Below are 19,003 nucleotides of genomic sequence, written 5' to 3'. Positions count from 1 at the left end.
GAAATAAAAGAAGTGAGAAGTTGGATTAATCAGATGGAAGACGCTAAAGAAAAACATGATTAGGGATAGAATGAAGGAAGAGGCACGAACCTCCATCTCTGCCTGGACACGCATTTGTGGTCAGGAATTTCTTCCTCATCTCGCTGGGCACTGTTCTCTAGTTCTCTTCCTTCTGTCTGGCTGCAGAAGCAAACATTCTTCTGTTTCAGGAACAATTGTAGGAGATAGAATCAGAGTTAGGGGAGAGATGGGCTAGATGTGTCACATCTTAAACATTATAAAAAGCCTTGAGGCATTGAGGAGAGTGACTTGCTTTGCTTTTCAGATCCTGACTGGCAGGCATTTTCTGCCTGGTTGAATCTGGGCTTTGAAATCTTGAAACGTAGTTGACTGTGGAATCATGTTGGCACTGTATCTTTAAAGGATTTCAGACAACTAGATACCACAATGCTCACACTAAGCCCAGTCTTTCTTTTACCCTGGGGTGTATGCAGGTGTGATGGTTTCTGTGAAAAGTGTGTAGCAGATCAGGCTTCCAAAAGTGACATAGGCATGGGGATCAAAGATCTAACTAAGTATGCTCTAAGATAGGCAATTATAACAATTCTATCTGGTCTCTTCAAAGAGAAGCTCAGATATCAAAGTCCGTTGAGAGTCCAAACACTTGTTTTTCAAATCATTTCCGAAGTACACTCAAAGGCACATTTCACAGTCTGTTTTTTATTTTCCCCGTGCTATTAGGGATCCTTTGATATTTGGATCCAATTTCACCTCCTGCGACAATTATACAGTACCGAAAGTAGACTTCTTAAAAATACTTTATGACTGTATTTTCACAAATGCCGCACCACAGTGTAGCAGGGCTTTGTTTTACTTACTCATTTAAGATTAATTTCAGCTTTCTGTCTTTGATGAGAAGATGCTCTTGGAGTCATTTTCTAGGAAAGCCATTTATCCAGGAAAACGGGTCAATTCAGCATTGATGCACACACACACACACCACATGCACACACACACACACACACACACCCCCACACTAGTTGAAATGCCTATTGATATATTTGAGAAGTTTAACTTTTATTTTTTTGAAGTGTGAATTCTTTCATGTCACCTCTTAGATCTCTTTATTTTAGGAAATTGAAATTTGTAGAATCACAGAGCTTTAAAAGCTGAAAGAGAAGTTGGACGTCATTCTAGCCACCCCTCTGCTCTGGAGATGTTGAAACTGAGCAGGGCTGGACTAGGGTGAGTTGAGTGTGAAGCCCTGGGTGCATGGTTGGGAGGAGGTCTCGTTTCTAGCTGCTGCTGATTTGAGCCTAAAGGTCAGAACCTCCTTCTTCGAGGGCCCCAGGCATCCTGCCCACCTCACACTCACCATGACCCTGACACTGAGGCCAAGGGACATTACCATGCTTTACCTGAGGTCACCTACTGAGTTAATTCAAGGCTGCTTCTCTTATTCCAAGCTGCTTTCTTGAGATTTGAGGAGGTTATCATGTTTAAGGGAGAGGACTAGGTAGCTTTTGGTTTCCAGTTGTCTTCTAAACAAGAATATTATTTCATTTGTGGTAATGCTTGCTGCAGCTTGTGTGACTGGGCTCTCGGTCCTCATAGTTATGCGACGTGGCTCTCTGCGGGAGAGGGTGGCCTTGGCATGCCCGCTGGTCCTGATCGTTGCTTCCCTCTTGGCCCTGGGGTGTGGGACCGTGGGACTCTTCACTGACCTCAGGGTTCGTGAGCTGCCTCACTGTCTCACTGCCTGAGAGACTTGGGGGTCACAGGCTGAGACTGGGGGTACTACTGGTCCTCCCAGTCTGGTTCCTTGAGAACCTCCCCACCAGCCCCTGGTTAGGTCTGTAACATGTATTATTGCCATACAGGCGCACAATAGTGTTTATTTATTGAGCGCCTACTATGTACCAGACACCACTGCATTATCCCTAATGCATGTTTTTAAAGAAAAAAGCTTCCTCCATCTTTCCGAAGTCCCAGAGGACACACCATCACAGAGCATGTGGGAGGAGCCTTGGTTATTTATTTTATGGTTCTGAAATTCACATTAGCATATACCTGACCCGTTTTAAATGTTCTTTCAATGGCTTTTAGTAGATTTACAGTTATGCAACTATCACCACAATTTGAGAACATCTTCATCACTTCGAAAAGAAATCCTGTACCTTTTAGCAATCATCCCTAGTCTCCCCCACTCCTTCAGTCTTATGCATTTAATATGAATGGCATCTGTATGTGATCTTTTTGTGACTAGCTTCTTTCATTTAGCATGTCTTCAGGATTTATCCCTATGTACAAGTACTTCACTTTTTTTATGGCTGAATAAGTATCCACATTAAAAAAAAGAATATTGTTTCATTTGTGGTAGTGCTGTTTCCTCTGATCAGCTTCTCATAAATTATTCATTACCTTCCATAAGGAATTTGATGACCGAGCTTCAGAGAACCTGCCTGAGTCTCAGCCCATTCTTTTCCCAGACCTCGGCGCACTTGGGTCAAGTATGGAGGACACGGCAGCTGACCTTGGAGATCATGGTATGAGTTTGCATCAGTATTCAGAAGGCTACTTGGGGGGGATGTGGGGGTTGATGTGGCTGACCGTGCAGTAGGCCTGAGTGTCTGTGGCCCCCTTCTCTCAGTTTGCCAGAGCCAGGCTGCAGTCAGAACTGAAGAGCTGAGAAGCCATGGGTTTGTAAGTTCTCTTCCATCTCTGCCATGGTGAAGGTGACCTAGAAACTCACACCAGGCAAGGGGCCTCCTCTTTTGCTTGAGCTAACAGCTTCTCCACTAACCTGGCTCTGGAACTACATAAGACTTTGGATGCTCTAAAGTGCTGTTTCCCTCTGTAAACAGTTGCCCTGATCCTCGTGAACCAGAAGAAAAGTGCTCAGAGCTATCAGCCAAACCATTTTAGCCTAATGGTTAAAACCATGAGTTTTTAGAGTAAAAAAAAAGCTGACTCTGTTAGGGAGTCTCTGGCGACAGTCTCTCTGGGTCTCAGTTTCCTTAATCATGAAACAAGGATAAAGTGAATGAGATGAGGCCTGTGATGTGCTCTCAGCCCTGTCCCTAGCACATAGTAAAAGCCAAAGAAAAGGAAGCGGTTCATGACCCTGAGGGGAGGGCTGTGAGCAGGGGCCTCTTGGTCCTGTACCTCCCTCCCCAGGGCTGCAGACAAGTGCCAGCAATGTCGTAGGCTCTCAATAAACATTCCTTGAGTGAATGAATGATATCTTGTCTGGATCTCTGAGAAACAGATGGCAGGATGGGACTAAAAGTGCAAGGAAAATGTCTGCAGAAAAGGAATTAGGAAAGGAGCTGGAAGAGGCTGAGAACCGTCAGACCGTGATTCAAGTCTCGTCCCAAGTGAAGAGGAAGATTCCCTGGATGTGAACCGGTCTGTGAGGCAGACAGAGGTGCCTAGGACATCAGGAAGTGCTTCCGGCAAGTTGCAGTCAGAGGCCTTAGCATCTCTGCTGTGGTGGGCGCTGGGGGTGGGTGTGGTAGCCTCTGGGAGTATGCAAGAGTGGATTTCAGAAGAGCCACCAGGGCCCTTGGCTAACTATGCTCCTTGGGGTTGGAGGTCTCCAGGAGCATCCTTGTGGCTGCACAGTGGTGAGCAGCAACCTCTGGCAGTAGCTGAGTTCTCTCTCCAAAGAATGAAGGCAGTGCACCTTGGACTGGCTGGTCATCTCAGCCCAAATCTGCATTTGCTGTTTTCCTAATGGGGCTGTTGGATCTTGTGCTGCCTCCTTCAGCTATGAGGAGACTAGAACCAAAGCTCCTGAAGTTGGCATTTGCCAGCTTTTAAAATGGTATTTTGGAAGCCACCTGGTAATGGTTGCTGTAGACAGACAAATGTATGTATCAGATGGCTTTGCATCTAGATTCTTTTCAGATATTTCTTTAAAATAGTATTTGCTATTTTCCAAAGGTAACATTTGGAAGTGTAGAAATATCCCCTGGGGCTTTCTTTCTAAGACTATGAAACTGAGAGTGAGGCCACTGAGTAGCCCCTGACACGAAGGGCCCTCACCGTACAGAAAGAGTAAGCCCCAGGACAGGATGTGAGTGGGTGGTCCAGGAAGAAAAAACCTGAGCCCAGACTCCAGATTTCAAATGGAAAATGTACATATTACTCATTTCATAGAGAAAAAGCCAGTAATTTCATAGAGAAGACAGTAAGTTACCCAAGGACTCCAAAGTTTTTTTTGCTTTCTAGTGCACATTGCCCCCAAGCTAGCTCTGACCACATAGCTGCTTGGACACTCAGGCTGGCATCTTTCTCACCTCTCCCTTTGTCTTTTGTCAGGGGGTTTCTATATGGTAGACCATGTATTGAGTTACCAGCCAGACTTGAAGTGGGCAAATTCACTCCTTTGACCCCCTTATTCACTCCATAAGGAAACACTACTTAAATCCCCATAATAAGCTGCAAGATCCAAAAAATACATAGTAGTGTTAGTTGGGCCAGATGCCTTGAAAAATACTTTAAACATTTCCCTTATTTTTTCCTCTCTGTAAGTTCTGATTTTCTAATTTCTGTTCTTTCTTAAGTGTTAATTTTAAGGGAGACGTAGACTATGAAAATGTAGCCTTTGGATGGATGATTGCTTAGATGGTGGGCAACGGCAAGATGATCAGGGATCACATAGCTTAATCCTGAAACTTGGAGATGTGAGACTTTAATTTGTTGATGAACTCTGAAGTGATTAATTATTTGCCTTTTGGAAGATTTGACTCCAAACTTTTCTTACCCAGAGGAAGTTTTTATTTAGTTTTTATCTAACTTATATAAGTAAAATAAAATTATGCAATCACTTTTTTTTTTTTTGTCTTTTTGCCTTTTCTAGGGCTGCTCCTGCAGCATATGGAGGTTCCCAGGCTAGGGGTCGAAATCGGAGCCGTAGCCACCGGCCTACACCAGGGCCACAGCAATGCAGGATCCGAGCCGCGTCTGCAACCTACACCACAGCTCACAGCAATGCCAGATCCTTAACCCACTGAGCAAGGCCAGGGATCGAACCCACAACCTCATGGTTTACTGGTCGGATTCGTTAACCACTGTGCCATGACGGGAACTCCCATAATCACTTTTTTTTAGCCCTTTCACCAAACATTTAAGCAGTCTTTGATGTTGAATTGGGAAATTCCCTCTGGGACCAAGGAGGTATTTACAGAGAAGGAAGGCAGGTACATCTGATATGCATTTAGTTTACTACAGCTGTTTTAATCTAGCCAAAGTCGTGGATAACCTTCATAATCAAATGGGAAAGCACAACTGGAACGTTGAAGAAATTACCCTACTTAACTCCTTGTGTGTAATGCTGATGATTTCTTGCACATTACTTTTTGCCAGGAACTTTATTACACTCTAGCTTTATTTCCAGCAACTCACAGCTGAATTTCAGAAGAACCTTTCTTGCAAAGCTGGAACAGCCTGAGACCTACTTAGAGCATGGCTCTTGTGATGCAGAGGCTGCTCTGAGAGAGGCCCCGCCTGCCTACCCATAGCCTGCTCAGCTGTCACCTCTTCCTTTTAAGCTACTCCTTGAGTGAATTCTAAGCCTCTTCCCTGTGCTCAGAGAAAGCTCAGACTTCCAGGGGTCACCCTTTCCTTGCCTATATGGAGCCCACTTGCTCTTTTTAGTTACAGGCTGACCTATGACTTATGGTGCTATCTCCCTTTAAATGTCCAAGTGGAAATAAGGTGATTTGAACTCTGTCAGACAGTGATATAATTTTATTCTTTTAATTAAAAAAAAAACTGTTAAGATAGTTACCAAGAGAAATGAAAGCATGTCTGCAAGAAGATAGGAACACAAATGTTCTTAGCAGTTGTATTTATAGTGCCAAAAATTAGAAACAAGTCAAGTATCAATCAACAGGCAAGCAGATAAACTTGTAGTTTATCCATACAACGTAATACTCAGCAATGAAAAGGAGCAAACCATCAATATACAACAGTGTGGGTGAATATCAAAACACTATGATGAGTGAAAGAAGCCACAAACAAAAGAATTCCTGTTGAATGATTCCATTTCTATGAAGTTCTGGAACTAGCAGCGCTTAACTCTGGTGATGTTTCCATCACTAGAGGCCAATGGTTGCCTGGGGCAGGGGGAGAGTGGGGGGGTCCTGGTGTTGGAAATTAGCTCCAAAACTGCACAAGGAGGTTTTTGTGGTGATGGAACTGATTGTGGTGATGGTTAGTTACCCAGCTGTGTATGTTTGTCAAAACTTACTGAACTCTATATTTTCAATGAATGCATTTTATTGTCTATAAATTATACTTCAATAACATTGATAAAATATCCAGAAAAAAACAGAAAGGAAAAAGAGAACATGAATAATACCTGTTAGCCTGTGTTTTAGCTAATGAATGGCTGAGAGAGACTGGCATGAAGTCGTGGAAGTAGAAGGCAACCGGGAGGGTCTCTAGATATTGTTTGGGACATGAAGTCCTTAGTCCAGAAAGTGATCATGGGGTTTTCTTCTAATGTCAATCCAGCAACACTCTCTTCCATGAGGAGAGCTAATAGAGATTGAGATCTTCTCTCAGGAGGTGAGAAGACAAGGAGCTGGCATCCCTTGGCTCCTCCCTCAGTCTTTTGTGTTGGGGACCCCTACCAGCAGGGTTAAAAGGACCTAGGACCCACAAAAGCAGCCTGCACATCATTGAACAAAACATAACAGCCCAGTGTCCAAGCCCTCCCAAAACAGAGACTGTTAGCCCCTCAGCAAAATGACCATGTGCTGGAGGCCACGTCCATGTGTCCAGATGTCCCATCACTTCCAGAGCTCCAGCTGTCTTAGTGGCTTGATTGATGACTATAAATTGATGGTGATTCTGTTTCATATTTGTCACATATTCTGCTGAGTTACATTTGCATCTCTACCCGACTCTCCCATTTACTCCCGGGAAAAGTCTCCCTAAATTTTCTGACCTCTAGAGGACAATTAGAATGAATCTAATATTGAATGGAGATGTGCTGATTCGCCACCCAGAGGCATTTTTAGTAATTCAGCGTGCCCCTTCTTCATGATAAGCTGGGTAGGTACCTCTGGTTGAAATTTAAAAGATGACATCCGGAGTTCCCGTCGTGGCTCAGTGGTTAACGAATCCGACTAGGAACCCTGAGGTTGTGGGTTCGGTCCCTGCCCTAGCTCAGTGGGTTAACGATCCGGCGTTGCCGTGAGCTGTGGTGTAGGTTGCAGACGTGGCTCAGATCCCTCGTTGCTGTAGCTCTGGTGTAGGCCGGTGGCTACAGCTCCGATTCAACCCCTAGCCTGGGAACATCCATATGCTGCAGGAGCGGCCCAAGAAATAGCAAAAAAAAAAAGCCAAAAAATAAAAAAAAATAAAAAGATGACATCCAATTTGGAAAATGAAAGTGGATGCAGAATAACAGCTGCCCCCTGTTGTGTCCTAAGCAGGCACAACAAGAGGAAAAGCAGGCCCTAGAACATCAGTTATTCACAAACAAAAATTAGGCAGTAGTTATTAAAGCAGAGCTCTGCACGGGGATCAGGGAGCATCCTTAAGTGACCTCATCTGGCCTATCATGGTTCAGGTTTGGAATGAATCATTTAAGCAGAAAATTGAGCATCCATCACGGCTTTACAGTAGGATGAAACACAAAATATAATCGATTAAAACCTCATTTATTGTGTGCTTCAGACAGTATTTTGGACATCCCATGTTGTGGTTTTCCTTCAGTTGAAATTGTTTTCCAAGCGTGCAGTTGTTGCTCATGGCCCCTGTGCCTAGTACCTGGAGAGCCTCATGCTGATGCCCAAAGAGAGCTAAGATTCCACAGAGAGCAAACGCAATGGTAATGGACAGTTCCTGCTTCCAGTCACATGAATGTCTTTGATTTGCATGCTAGTATTTGGTTGAAGTGATTGAAATAGTCTGCTTTAGTGTTCAGGCCAGAGTTCAATTTAGTATTTGTAAGAGGCATTTAAATTTGTCCTCTCTGGTTTCTGTAAAGGGGCTTCCTGTTCTATTTCTTGACAGTCAGGGCTGCATCAGTAGCAGCCAGCTCTAGATTCACTTGTCGAACTTTTTTTTTTCCAAGTGAAAATCAGCAGCAACAACAACAAAACCTTTCTGGCAAGGAACTACAGCAGCAGCATCTAATTCCTATTGTCACTCATGACTAACAGCCATTTCCCCCAACTTCTCTTTCTTCTCAAAAAAAAAAAAAAAATCAAAATAGAAAATAGGAAACCTGCCAAAATATCCAAAATGATTGTCATGTTTCAGAGCATTCTATCCATGTGAGAACAGTACTACAAATCTGACTTATTCTGAAAAAAGTGCATTTTCCCATGTGTGTCTGCAGAAAGTATATGTGATGTTGCCAGCATTTACATCTCCCCAGCTGGACTTGTCCCTGAGGTTGCAAGATGGAGTCTTTATCAGTTTCATCTTGCTGGTTCTTTGCATTGGCATCCACGTGTCAGAATGCATGTCATACAAACCCTGAATGTGTAGTTTCACAGCCAACCTTGACCGTCCTTTCCTGCTAACCCCTGACTTGTCTTTTTCTGACCATGGCTCCTTCAAATTATTCATGGGAGTTTCTTCTTACTCTTAAAGATTAGCTGGAAAAATACATGAGTTTCAGATGCCTACAGACTTTCATTGCATTTTTGCCCCTGGACATTTGAGGTTGTAGAATAGGTCAAAGTGACTTCATCCTTTTTATATTTCAGATTAATTTTCTTTTTTGAATCTAGGAAAAATGAACAAATGCAACTCCTCTCCCCATCTTAACTCCACATGGCCTGTGTTCCTGGCTTCAAATAGCTTAGAATTGAATAAACTCCCCTACTCTCTACTGACTGCCTCCTACAACTCCATTTTAAGATATAATAATTTGACAATTTGCATAAACGGTTGCTTATGAATATATGATCTCTAGTTATATGTTTGGCCTCCTTTTATTGGTGAGATTACACATTTTGAACAAGACGAATCTTTGTGTGTTTATGGTGCCTGGATGAGAAATTTTAGTGGTGTCCTCGGGAAGGCCAGAAAGTGACTTGTTACAAATGCAGAATCTCAGACCCCACCCTAGACTTACTGGATGCAAAATCCCAGTGATTTGTCTGCATGCGCAAGTTTGAAAAGCTCTGGGCCAGGTTCTAAGCTCAGTGAGTGTGTGGACCATGCCTTCTCGTCCATCTTTTTATCCTCCCCTGCCGATACACTGGCTGGCTCTGAGTGGATGCTTGATAAATGTTTGTTGAATGAATGACTAAATCTAGGAGGGAAGATTCTATAAGAACACTAATGCTTTTTGCCATACACAGCATACATTTATTGCACAGATTAATTCAGTTGGGTAAACATTAGAATAACAAGGAGCTAGAAGAGGCTAATTTATGTGCATTAGTGTTCAACTATCATTTTTGTCTCTTTCTTCTTGAGGGAGATTTTAATCTAATTTTACCAGATGGATACCAGAAAGATATAAAATAAAGGAGGAATTTGGAGACCTGGGAATAGAAATCCTCCGTGCATGCTTTTTGAGTAGCCTAGCCTTTGCCTCTTTCTTTATAGATACTCCTATATTTAAATAATCTCTTATGTAAACCACCAACAGGGTGAAAATATGGTTTCTTCTTCTGCAATAAAGACAGGTCAGTACTTATTTTAATAAAAGTGGTCACATCACCATAAGATAAGCCTCCCAGACGCCTTGCCATTTTTGCTTGGTGTATTCTCATTACCAGGATTGGAGGGGTTTTGTTAAATATTATCTGTGCAGGCACACATGTCTCTTTTGTTTGCATCACCTTAGTCTCCCCGTAGGACCCATGGCAGCACTTTAAATGTGATAGTGAGAGCATGTATTTGTTTGTGGATTAGGCTTTATTTTTTAATAGCAGGCTTGCTAGGGCCCCACTGTGAAAATACTTTTCATGGTTGTGTCAGCTGGGTCCTCTGGGGAGCAGACACTGAGACTGAGATAGAAGTACAAGAGATGTATTGAGGGTCATGCTGGTGGAAGGGGACAGGAGTGGAATCAGGAGTAGCAGAGAGAGTCTCCAAGCTGAGATGCATATCTGATGCCTGTAAAAGGAGAGCAGGAGGGAGCTCGCTGGCGGTGCAGCAGGTTAAGGATCTGGTGTTGCCACTGCTATGGCTTGAATCACTGCTGTGGGGTGGGCTTGACCCCTGGCCCCTGGCCTAGGAACTTCCATATGCTGCAAGTGTGGCCAGTAAAAAAAGGGGAGTGAGCAGGAAGGAAGGAGTATGGGTAGGAAGAGCCTCAGATATCCTTGAAGTTCTGAGTCAGTGTCCATCAGCCCGATGGGGAGCTTCCTGATCAGAGAGTTCCCATAGAGGAATCCTGTATTGGGCAGAAGTGTTGCTCCCCACCATCCCCACCAGCTCCAGTGCTCAGAAGGGCCAGAGATGCTGCATTCTGAGGCTGGCAGCTTCCTGCATGCCTGCAGCTAAGCAGCAAGTTCACGGGAGGAGAGCTGAGAGGTGGCCTCCATGGGCGACACAGCAGTTCATCTAAGTCATCCGTATGACTGAGATGAAACAATAGCATTTGGGTGAATAGTCTCTTCTCTACCTTTGAGTAACTTTACTTCCAGTATGTTCCAAATAAGAACAACTAAAACATCTGGAATAACTACAGACATTTCACAAAACTCTGATAGACTGGCAGCTGCGAATATACTTGAAAGGAGTTTGGAGCCAGACCTGATCTTTTCCCTACTTCTGCCATTTATCAACTCTGTGAACTTGGGCAAAAATAATATATATATATATATATTTTTTCCCCCAAGCCTCAGTTTTCTCATCTGTATAATGGGAATAATAGTAATACTCAATTTGGGAGATTAAGTGAGGAATAAATTAGATGGTATGCAAGAAAATCAGCATAGTACACAAAACAGAGTGCTTGACAGTCTCTTGCTGAAAAAAATACAGGTCAAAGCAAGTTGCAATATTCTTCCAAGTTCCACATAAAACCTTTGCAATTGGTTTTGGTTTTTAATCACCCAGACCTTCTGACTATAGTTTGTAAGCACCTTCACTATATGAACTAAGAATGATTTGGAATTCAGTACTTTTGTTTGCTTTAGTTTTTGCATTTATGGGAAATGTAAAATTAGGCTTATGAGTTTCCCTTATCTAATTATGGTCTTAATTATGTCCATCTGGGCCAGTTAATTTAGCACCAAGAAAAAGTGTCTTTTTTGTCAAGACTATAGACAGCCCCAGAGTCAAAGCCAAATCTACAGATGTGTGTGTTCTCCTGTTCATGGGTCAGGGATGCCATGGTTACACCCAGAAGTGGAACCTGGAACAAACTTCTTGCTTTAAAAGATGCTCCTTTGCCAGCCACCCTCAGTCCATAAACCAGCAGCTAAATTTTCCAACTATTTTCTCTAAATACACTATAAATGTAAAAATATTTTGTGCTAAGGAGCATAATAAGGGCAAAAATTTGCATTAGTTTTTCCACTGTAGTCTCATTTGGGATGTAGGCCAAACTCAGTAGATTCAAATAAAGAGCTTGGTAAGCATAGCTATGACTTTTGCAATGGAAATATTCAAGTAATTCATGCAGTAATTTTAATGGCATTCTCTGTTCTGAGTTTGTAATGAAATGAGGGGGTTTTCTGAATCACAGGGATTTATTATGTACCCTACCTTGGAGGCTGGATGTATGAGTGGCCTCCTGGTTTTAGACAAGTTGCTGTGAATTCGTTTTATTATTTTCTTCTTTAGTTAGACTATAAAGGAATTTTAGCAGGCCACTTTTCGGTAGCATAGATTGTTAAGACAGGGAAAAGTCTGTGCTCATTTCAAATGAGTGTATGATTTTTGCCTCCCTTAAGGCTGCACATGGACTTAGAATGTTCCAGATATAATTTTATGTGCATAGTTGAATCATTTGATTCTTACCACAAAGCTGGTGAGATAGGCAGGCTGTACTTACCTGAAAGGAGGGCATGTGTGTTCTAGAAGTGACATAGCACCTTGTTCAAATTGGTGCTCTTTGACTATTGTATGTTGTAAACAACTCTAAGGTGTTTTCAGAAATTTTCTCAAATTTGTCAGAGGTTTTCTTAAAATAAAAATTCTAGATTATCCTAGTATGAATATAACTCTCAATGCTCTTTTTAAGTGTTAGAGTAGCGCAGGAGTTGTGGTTAGAGGGCCAGGGTAGCTCACATCTTGGGTCTGCGCCTGTGATGTCATTCTTTCTACTAGAGGGTAGAAGGTTTGGAATGGCTGCCAGAGGAGGGCAGGCTGGACATGACCTGCCATCTTAGGGGCCAAGGCTCAGGCTTGTCCATCCCCAGGAGGAAGCAGGTCTCAATACCCTGCATCAGACCACCTCACACACAGGTGTGTGTTAATGTGTGTGTGCTCATGTGTGTTCTGAATCTAGGCTTTCCAAATGGACTGCTCATTGAAATCCCTTATGGGAAATTTAGAACCCAAACACCTTAGTCTCTGTCTTCTTAGACTCTGGTTTAGAAGGTCTGCATCAGTGGTTCTCACACTATTCTGTACATCAGAACCAGCTGGGGCATTCCTGTCATGGCTCAGTGGTTAACGAACCTGATTGGTATCCATGAGGATGCAGTGTTCGATCCCTGACCTCATGCAGTGGGTTAAGAATCTGGTGTTGCCATGAGCTGTGGTGTGGTCACAGATGTGGCTTGGATCCTGAGTTGCTGTGGATGTGGTGTAGGATGGCAGCTGAAGCTCTGATTCAACCCCTAGCCTGGGAACCTCCATGGTCTGTAATGGGGCCCCAAAAAGACCCACTCCCCCCAAAAAAGAGAGAGAATGACCTGGAAAGGTTACTGAAATGCAGACTTCTGTCTGGCTGGCTAGCTCTCAGAGCCTGATCTCCTACCAAAAAGGTGTCCAGAGATAGCTTAAAATCAGCTATGGTGAGGATGAACCAGGGAAATTGGCAAATGCTACTAATCAGTACCTCCCTCTTGTTAAACCCTCATCAGCACACCAGGGTGGATCCCCACTCCTGAGCTTCTGATTCAGCAGGTCTATGATGCAGCTCGAGTCTGTGTTTCAGAGTCCCCTGATGGTGTGAGGAGGGAAGAAGAATCTGTCTACAACTGTGCTGTCCAATTTGATAAACATTAGCCCAAGCGATTATGTAATTTTTTTTTTTATCCTTTTAGGGCTGCACTCACAGCATATGGAGGTTCACTGGCTAGGGGTCCATTTGGAGCTATAGATGCCAGCCTGCACCAGAGCAACAGCAACGCTAGATCCAAGCTGCATCTTCAACCTACACCCCAGCTCATGGCAATGCCAGATCCTTAACCCACTGAGGGAAGGCAGGGATCGAAGCTACAACCTCATGGCTCCTAGTCAAAATGGTTAACCACTGCCAATGCGCCACAACGGGAACTCTGATTATTTAAATGTAAAGGTTAATTAATTTTCGACTGTAAGATGGGATTAAGATGGCTGAATAGAAGGGCTGGAGCTCAACTTCTCTCCTAAAAACAGCAAAATTTACAACTAAATGCTGAGCAATCTTCAACCAAATGGACTGGAAACCTTCAAAAAGATATCCTACTCCAGAAGACAAAGAGGAGGACACATCAAGAGGAAGGAGGGGTGATTAGGTGATGTGAGCAATGCCATACCTCCCAAGTGGGAAGCCCCACAGACTGGAAAGTAACTGGTTCACAGAGACTCACCTACAGGAGTGAGAGTTCTGAGCCCCACATCAAACTCTCTCGTGTGGGGATCTGACACTGGGACAAAGAGCCCCAGAGCATCTGGCATTGAAGGCAAGTGGGGCTTGTGTGCAGGAGCTCCACGGGACTGGGGGAAATGGAGACCCCATTCTTAAAAGGCACACACAGACTTTCATGTGCACTGGGTCCCAGGGCAAAGCAAAGTCTCCATAGGAATCTGGGTCAAACCCGACTGCAGTTCTTGGAGGACATCCTGGGAAAACAGGGGTGAATGTGGCTTGTGGTGGGGGAAGGACATTGGAAGCAAAGCTCTCGGGAGTATTCAGCAGTGTGCCTTACTCTGGAGGTGGCCATTTGGGGAAAATCTGGCCACATCCATCAGTCAGTGCTGAGAAGCCCCAGGCCAAACAACAATCCAAGTGGAATTACAGCCCTGCCCTTCAGTAAACAGGCTGCCTAAAGACTCCTCAGGCACACATCTGCCTCTAATCCCATCCAGAGACAAAGCCTCACCCACCAGAGGGATTAGAATCAGCTCCACCTACCAGTGGGCAGGCATCAGTCCCTCTCATCAGGAAGCCTACAGCAAGCCCCCATACCAACTTCGGCCACAAGGGGGGCAGGGACCAGAAGTAAAAGAGGCTACAACTCTCTTATCTGTAAAAAGGTCACCACACCAAAAACCTATAAAAATGAAAAGACAGAGATGTATAATGCACATGAGGGAGAAAGGAAACCCCCCAGAAAATCAGCTAAGTGATCAGGAGATTCTCAGCCTCCAGGAAAAAGACTTTAGACTGTTGATGCTGAAGATGATGCAAGACATTGGAAATAAACTGGAGGCGAAGATGGATAACTTTCAGGAAACACTGACCAAAGAGATACAGAATATAAAACTTAAACAAGAAGAACTGAAATAAAAAATTCACCAGAAGCAGCTAACAGCAGAATACAGGAGGCAGAAGAACGAATAAGCGAGGTGGAGCACAGATTAGTGGAAATTACGGGTGCAGAACAGAAAAGAGAAAAAAGATTGAAACCAAATGAAGAGAGTCTCAGAGACCTCTGGGACAACGTGAAACGCACCAACATCCGTTTTATAGGGGTGCCAGAAGGAGAAGAGAGAGAGAAAGAGACAGAAAAAATATTCCAAGAGATAAGAGCCAAAAAATTCCCTCACTTGGGAAAGGAACCACTCATGCAAACCCAGGAAGCACAACGAGTACCATATAAAATAAACCCAAGGAGAAACACCCCAAGACACATATTATTTGAACTGACCAAAATTAAAGACAAAGAGAACATATTGAAAGCAGCTAGGGAAAAGAAACAAGTAACATCCAGGGAACCCCGATAAGGTTATCAGCAGATTTTTCAGCAGAAACTCTGCAGTCCAGAAGGGAATGGCATGATATACTTCACATGATGAAAGGAAAAACCTCCAACCAAGATTAGGTTACCCAGCAAGGCTCTCATTCCGATTTGAAGGAGAAATCAAAAGCTTCACAGATAAGCAAAAGGTAAGAGAACTCAGCAACACTAAACCAGCCTTACAACAAATACTAAAGGAACTTCTCTGGACGGAAAAGAAAAGGCCGCAACAGGAAACAAAAATGCCGCAAACGACAAGGCTCACCAGTAAAGGTATATATTCAGAAAAGATACGAAATCATCCATGCACAATTATGCCACCAAAATCAGAAATCATGAGAAGAGGTGGGTACAACTGCAGGACACTGGAGATGCACTTGGAATTAAGAGACCAACAAGGTAAAACAATCTCATATACATATAGACTCTTATATCAAAACTTCAGAAAACCTGCAAACCAAAAATCTACAATTGATACACAAACAAATAAGAAAAATCAACTCAAATACAACACTGAAGACAGTCATCAAACCACAAGAGGAGAGAACAAGAGAAGAAGGGAAGAAAAAGGAACAACCAAAACAAATCCAAAGCAACTAATAAGATGGCAATAAGAACACACCCATCAGGAGTTCCCATCGTGGCGCAGTGGTTAACGAATCCGACTAGAAATCATGAGGTTGCGGGTTCGGTCCCTGGTTTGCTCAGTGGGTAAAGGATCTGGAGTTGCCGTGAGCTATGGTCTGGGTCGCAGATGTGGCTCGTATCCTGCATTGCTGTGGCTCTAGGGTAGGCCGGCAGCTATAGCTGCAAATCGACCCCTAGCTTGGGAACCTCCATATGCCTTGGAGCAGCCCTAGAAAAGGGGGGGGAAAAAAAAGAACATACATATCAATAATTGCCATAAATGTTAACCGACTAAACGCCCCAACCAAAAGACATAGACGGGCTGAATGCATACAAAAACAAGTCCCATGTATATGCTGTCTTTAAGAGACCCACTTTGCTTCTAGGGACACACACAAATAGAAGGGGAGAGGATGGAAAAAAATATCCCATGCAAACGGGAATCAAAAGAAAGCTGGAGTAGCAATAGTCATATCAGACAAAATAGACTTTAAAATGAAGAATATGTTAAGGGACAACGAAGGTCACTACCCAATGATCAAAGGATCAATCCAAGAAGAAGAGATAACAATTTTAAATATCTACTCACCCAACACAGATTCACCACAATATATAAGGCAACTGCTAACAACCCTAAAAGAACAAATCAACAACTCAATTATAGTGGGGGACTTTAACACCCCTCTTACAGCAATGGACCGATCATCCAGACAGAAAATCAATAAGGAAGCACAGGCCCTGAATGAAGCATTAGACCAAGTGGACTTAATAATATTTATAGGACATTCCATCAAAAAGCAGCAGAATATACATTCTTCTCAAGTGCACATGGAACATTCTCTAAGATTGATCACATCCTGGGCTACAAATCCAACCTCGGTAACTTTTAAGAAAACTGAATCATACCAAGCATCTTTTCCAACCACAACGCTAATATGACTGGAAATCAACAACAAGAAAAAACCTGCAAAAAACCACAAACACGTGGTGACTAAACATGCTACTAAACAACCAATGGATCACAGAAGAACTCAAAGAGGAAATGAACAAATACCTAGAAGCAAATGACAACGAAGATACAACACTCCAAAACCCATGGGATGCAGCAAAAGCCATTCTAAGAGGAACATTTATAGCAATACAAGCCCACCTCAGAAAACAAGAAAAAGCCCAAATAAACAAGCTAACTTGACAGCTAACGCAGCTCGAGAGAAAAGAACGAGGCCTAAAGTTAGCAGGAGGAAAGAAATCATAAAGATCAGAGCAGACATCAATGAAATAGAAACGAAGAAAACCATAGAAAAGATCAATGAAACGAAAAGCTGGTTCTTTGAAAAGATCAGCAAAATGGATAAACCCTTAGCCAGACTTATCCAGCAAAAAAGAGAGAGGACTCACCTCAATAAAATTAGAAAGGAGAAAGGAGAAGTAACAGCAGACATCACAGAAATACAAAGGATCATAAGACACAGCTATATGCCAATAAAATGGAAAACTAGAAGAAATGGACAAATGCTTAGAAAAGTACAATCTTCCAAGACTGAACCAAGATGAAATAGCAAAGATGAATGGACCCATCACAAGAACTGAAACGGACACTGTGATTAAAACACTTCCAGCAAGCAAAGGTCCAGGACCAGATGGCTTCACAGGCAAATTCGATCAAACATTTAGAGAAGAGCTCACACCTCTCCTTCGGAAACTACTTCAAAAAAAACTGCAGAGGAAGGGATACTCCCAAACTCATTCTATGAGGCCACCATCACCCTGATACCAAAACCAGACAAAGATACTACAAAAAAGGAAAACTACAGGCCAATTGCACTGATGAACATCGATGCAAAAATCCTCAACAAAATACTAGCAAACCGCATCCAACAATACATTAAAAGGATTGCACATCAGGATCAAGTGGGGTTTATCCCAGGGATGCAAGCGTTCTTCAATATCCCTAAATCCATCAGTGCGATACACCACATTAACAAACTGAAGAATAACAATCATATGGTCCCCTCAATAGACGCGGAAAACGCCTTTGACAAAATCCAGCACCCATTCCTGATAAAAACCCTTCAGAAAGTGGGCACAGAGGGAACCTACCTCAACATGATAAAGGCCATATATGACAAACCCACAGCGAACATCATTCTCAATGGTGAATGGCTGAAAGAATTCCCGCTGAGATCAGGAACAAGGATGTCTGCTCTTGCCACTGCTCTTCAACATAGTTCTGGAAGTCCTAGCCACAGCAATCAGAGAAGTAAAAGAGATAAAAGGAATCCAAACTGGAAAGGAAGAAGTAAAACTACCACTGTTTGCGGATGACATGATACTATACCTAGAGAACCCTAAAGACTCTGCCAGAAAACTGTTAGAGCTCACCCATGAATTTGGCAAAGTCGCAGGATACAAAATCAATACACAGAAATCGATGGCATTTCTATACACTAACAATGAAAGAGCAGAAAGAGAAATTAGGGAACCAATCCCGTTTACCACCGCATCCAAGAGAAGAAAATACCTAGGAGTAAACCTACCTAAAGAGACAAAAGACCTGTACTCTGAAAACTATAAGCCACTGATGAAGGAAATCAAAGGTGACACAAATAGATGGAAAGACATACCATGCTCGTGGATTGGAAGAGTCAATATTATCAAAATGACTAAACTACCCAAGGCAACATACAGATTCAATGCAATCCCTATCAAATTACCAAGGACATTCTTCACAGAACTCAAACAAAATATTTTAAAGTTTTCTTGGAAGCACAACAGACCCAGAATAGCCAAAGACATCCTGAAAAGGAAAAACGGCCCTGGAGGAATCAGGCTCCCGGACTTCAGACTCTACCACAAAGCAACAATCATCAAAACCACATGGTACTGGCACAAAGACAGACATACAGATCAGGGGAACAGGACAGAAAGCCCAGACTTAAACCCATGCACCCACAGCCAACGAATCGATGACAAAGGAGGCAAGGATATACAATGGAGAAAAGACAGCCCCCTCAATAAGTGGTGTGCTGGGAAAACTGGATAGCCACATGGAAAAGAATGAAATTAGAACACTCCCTAACACCATACACAAAAAGAAACTCCAAATGGATGAAAGACCTAGATGTAAGGCCAGGCACCATAAAACTCTGAGAGGAAAACACAGGCCAAACACTCTCTGACATAAACCACAGCAACATCTTCTCAGATCCACCTCTTAGAGTAATGACGGTAAAAACAAAAACAAACACATCGGACTTAGCTAAACTTAAAAGTTT

At 43.0% G+C, this 19,003-nt stretch overlaps 1 protein-coding gene across 7 annotated transcripts in view; it reads left to right on the top strand.

Annotated features, from left to right (window-relative positions):
• NEK11 (NIMA related kinase 11) overlaps positions 1-19,003 on the top strand; it is a 293,211-nt gene that overhangs the window by 121,308 nt on the left and 152,900 nt on the right. For 6 of the 7 annotated variants that reach the window (XR_014825059.1, XM_084991786.1, XM_021071328.2 and 3 more), the window contains one exon: positions 2,432-2,546. Coding sequence is in view for 5 of the 7 variants with exons in the window: in XM_084991786.1 (XP_084847912.1) it covers positions 2,432-2,546 (115 nt within the window). In the remaining 2 variants the exon portion in view is untranslated. Of the gene's footprint in view, positions 1-2,431; positions 4,946-4,993; positions 6,324-19,003 lie in introns of those variants that run through there. The other variant, XR_014825060.1, reaches the window with a different exon arrangement.

The sequence above is a fragment of the Sus scrofa genome, chromosome 13, assembly GCF_054392235.1.
Source record: "Sus scrofa isolate SSC_HxYL_T2T_F1_AM1 chromosome 13, Sscrofa_HxYL_maternal_Yorkshire_Landrace_v2.0, whole genome shotgun sequence".
In the NCBI taxonomy this organism is placed as follows: domain Eukaryota; kingdom Metazoa; phylum Chordata; class Mammalia; order Artiodactyla; family Suidae; genus Sus; species Sus scrofa.
Note: the sequence above shows the minus strand (reverse complement) of the source record. Positions and strands in the feature narration are given on the sequence as shown.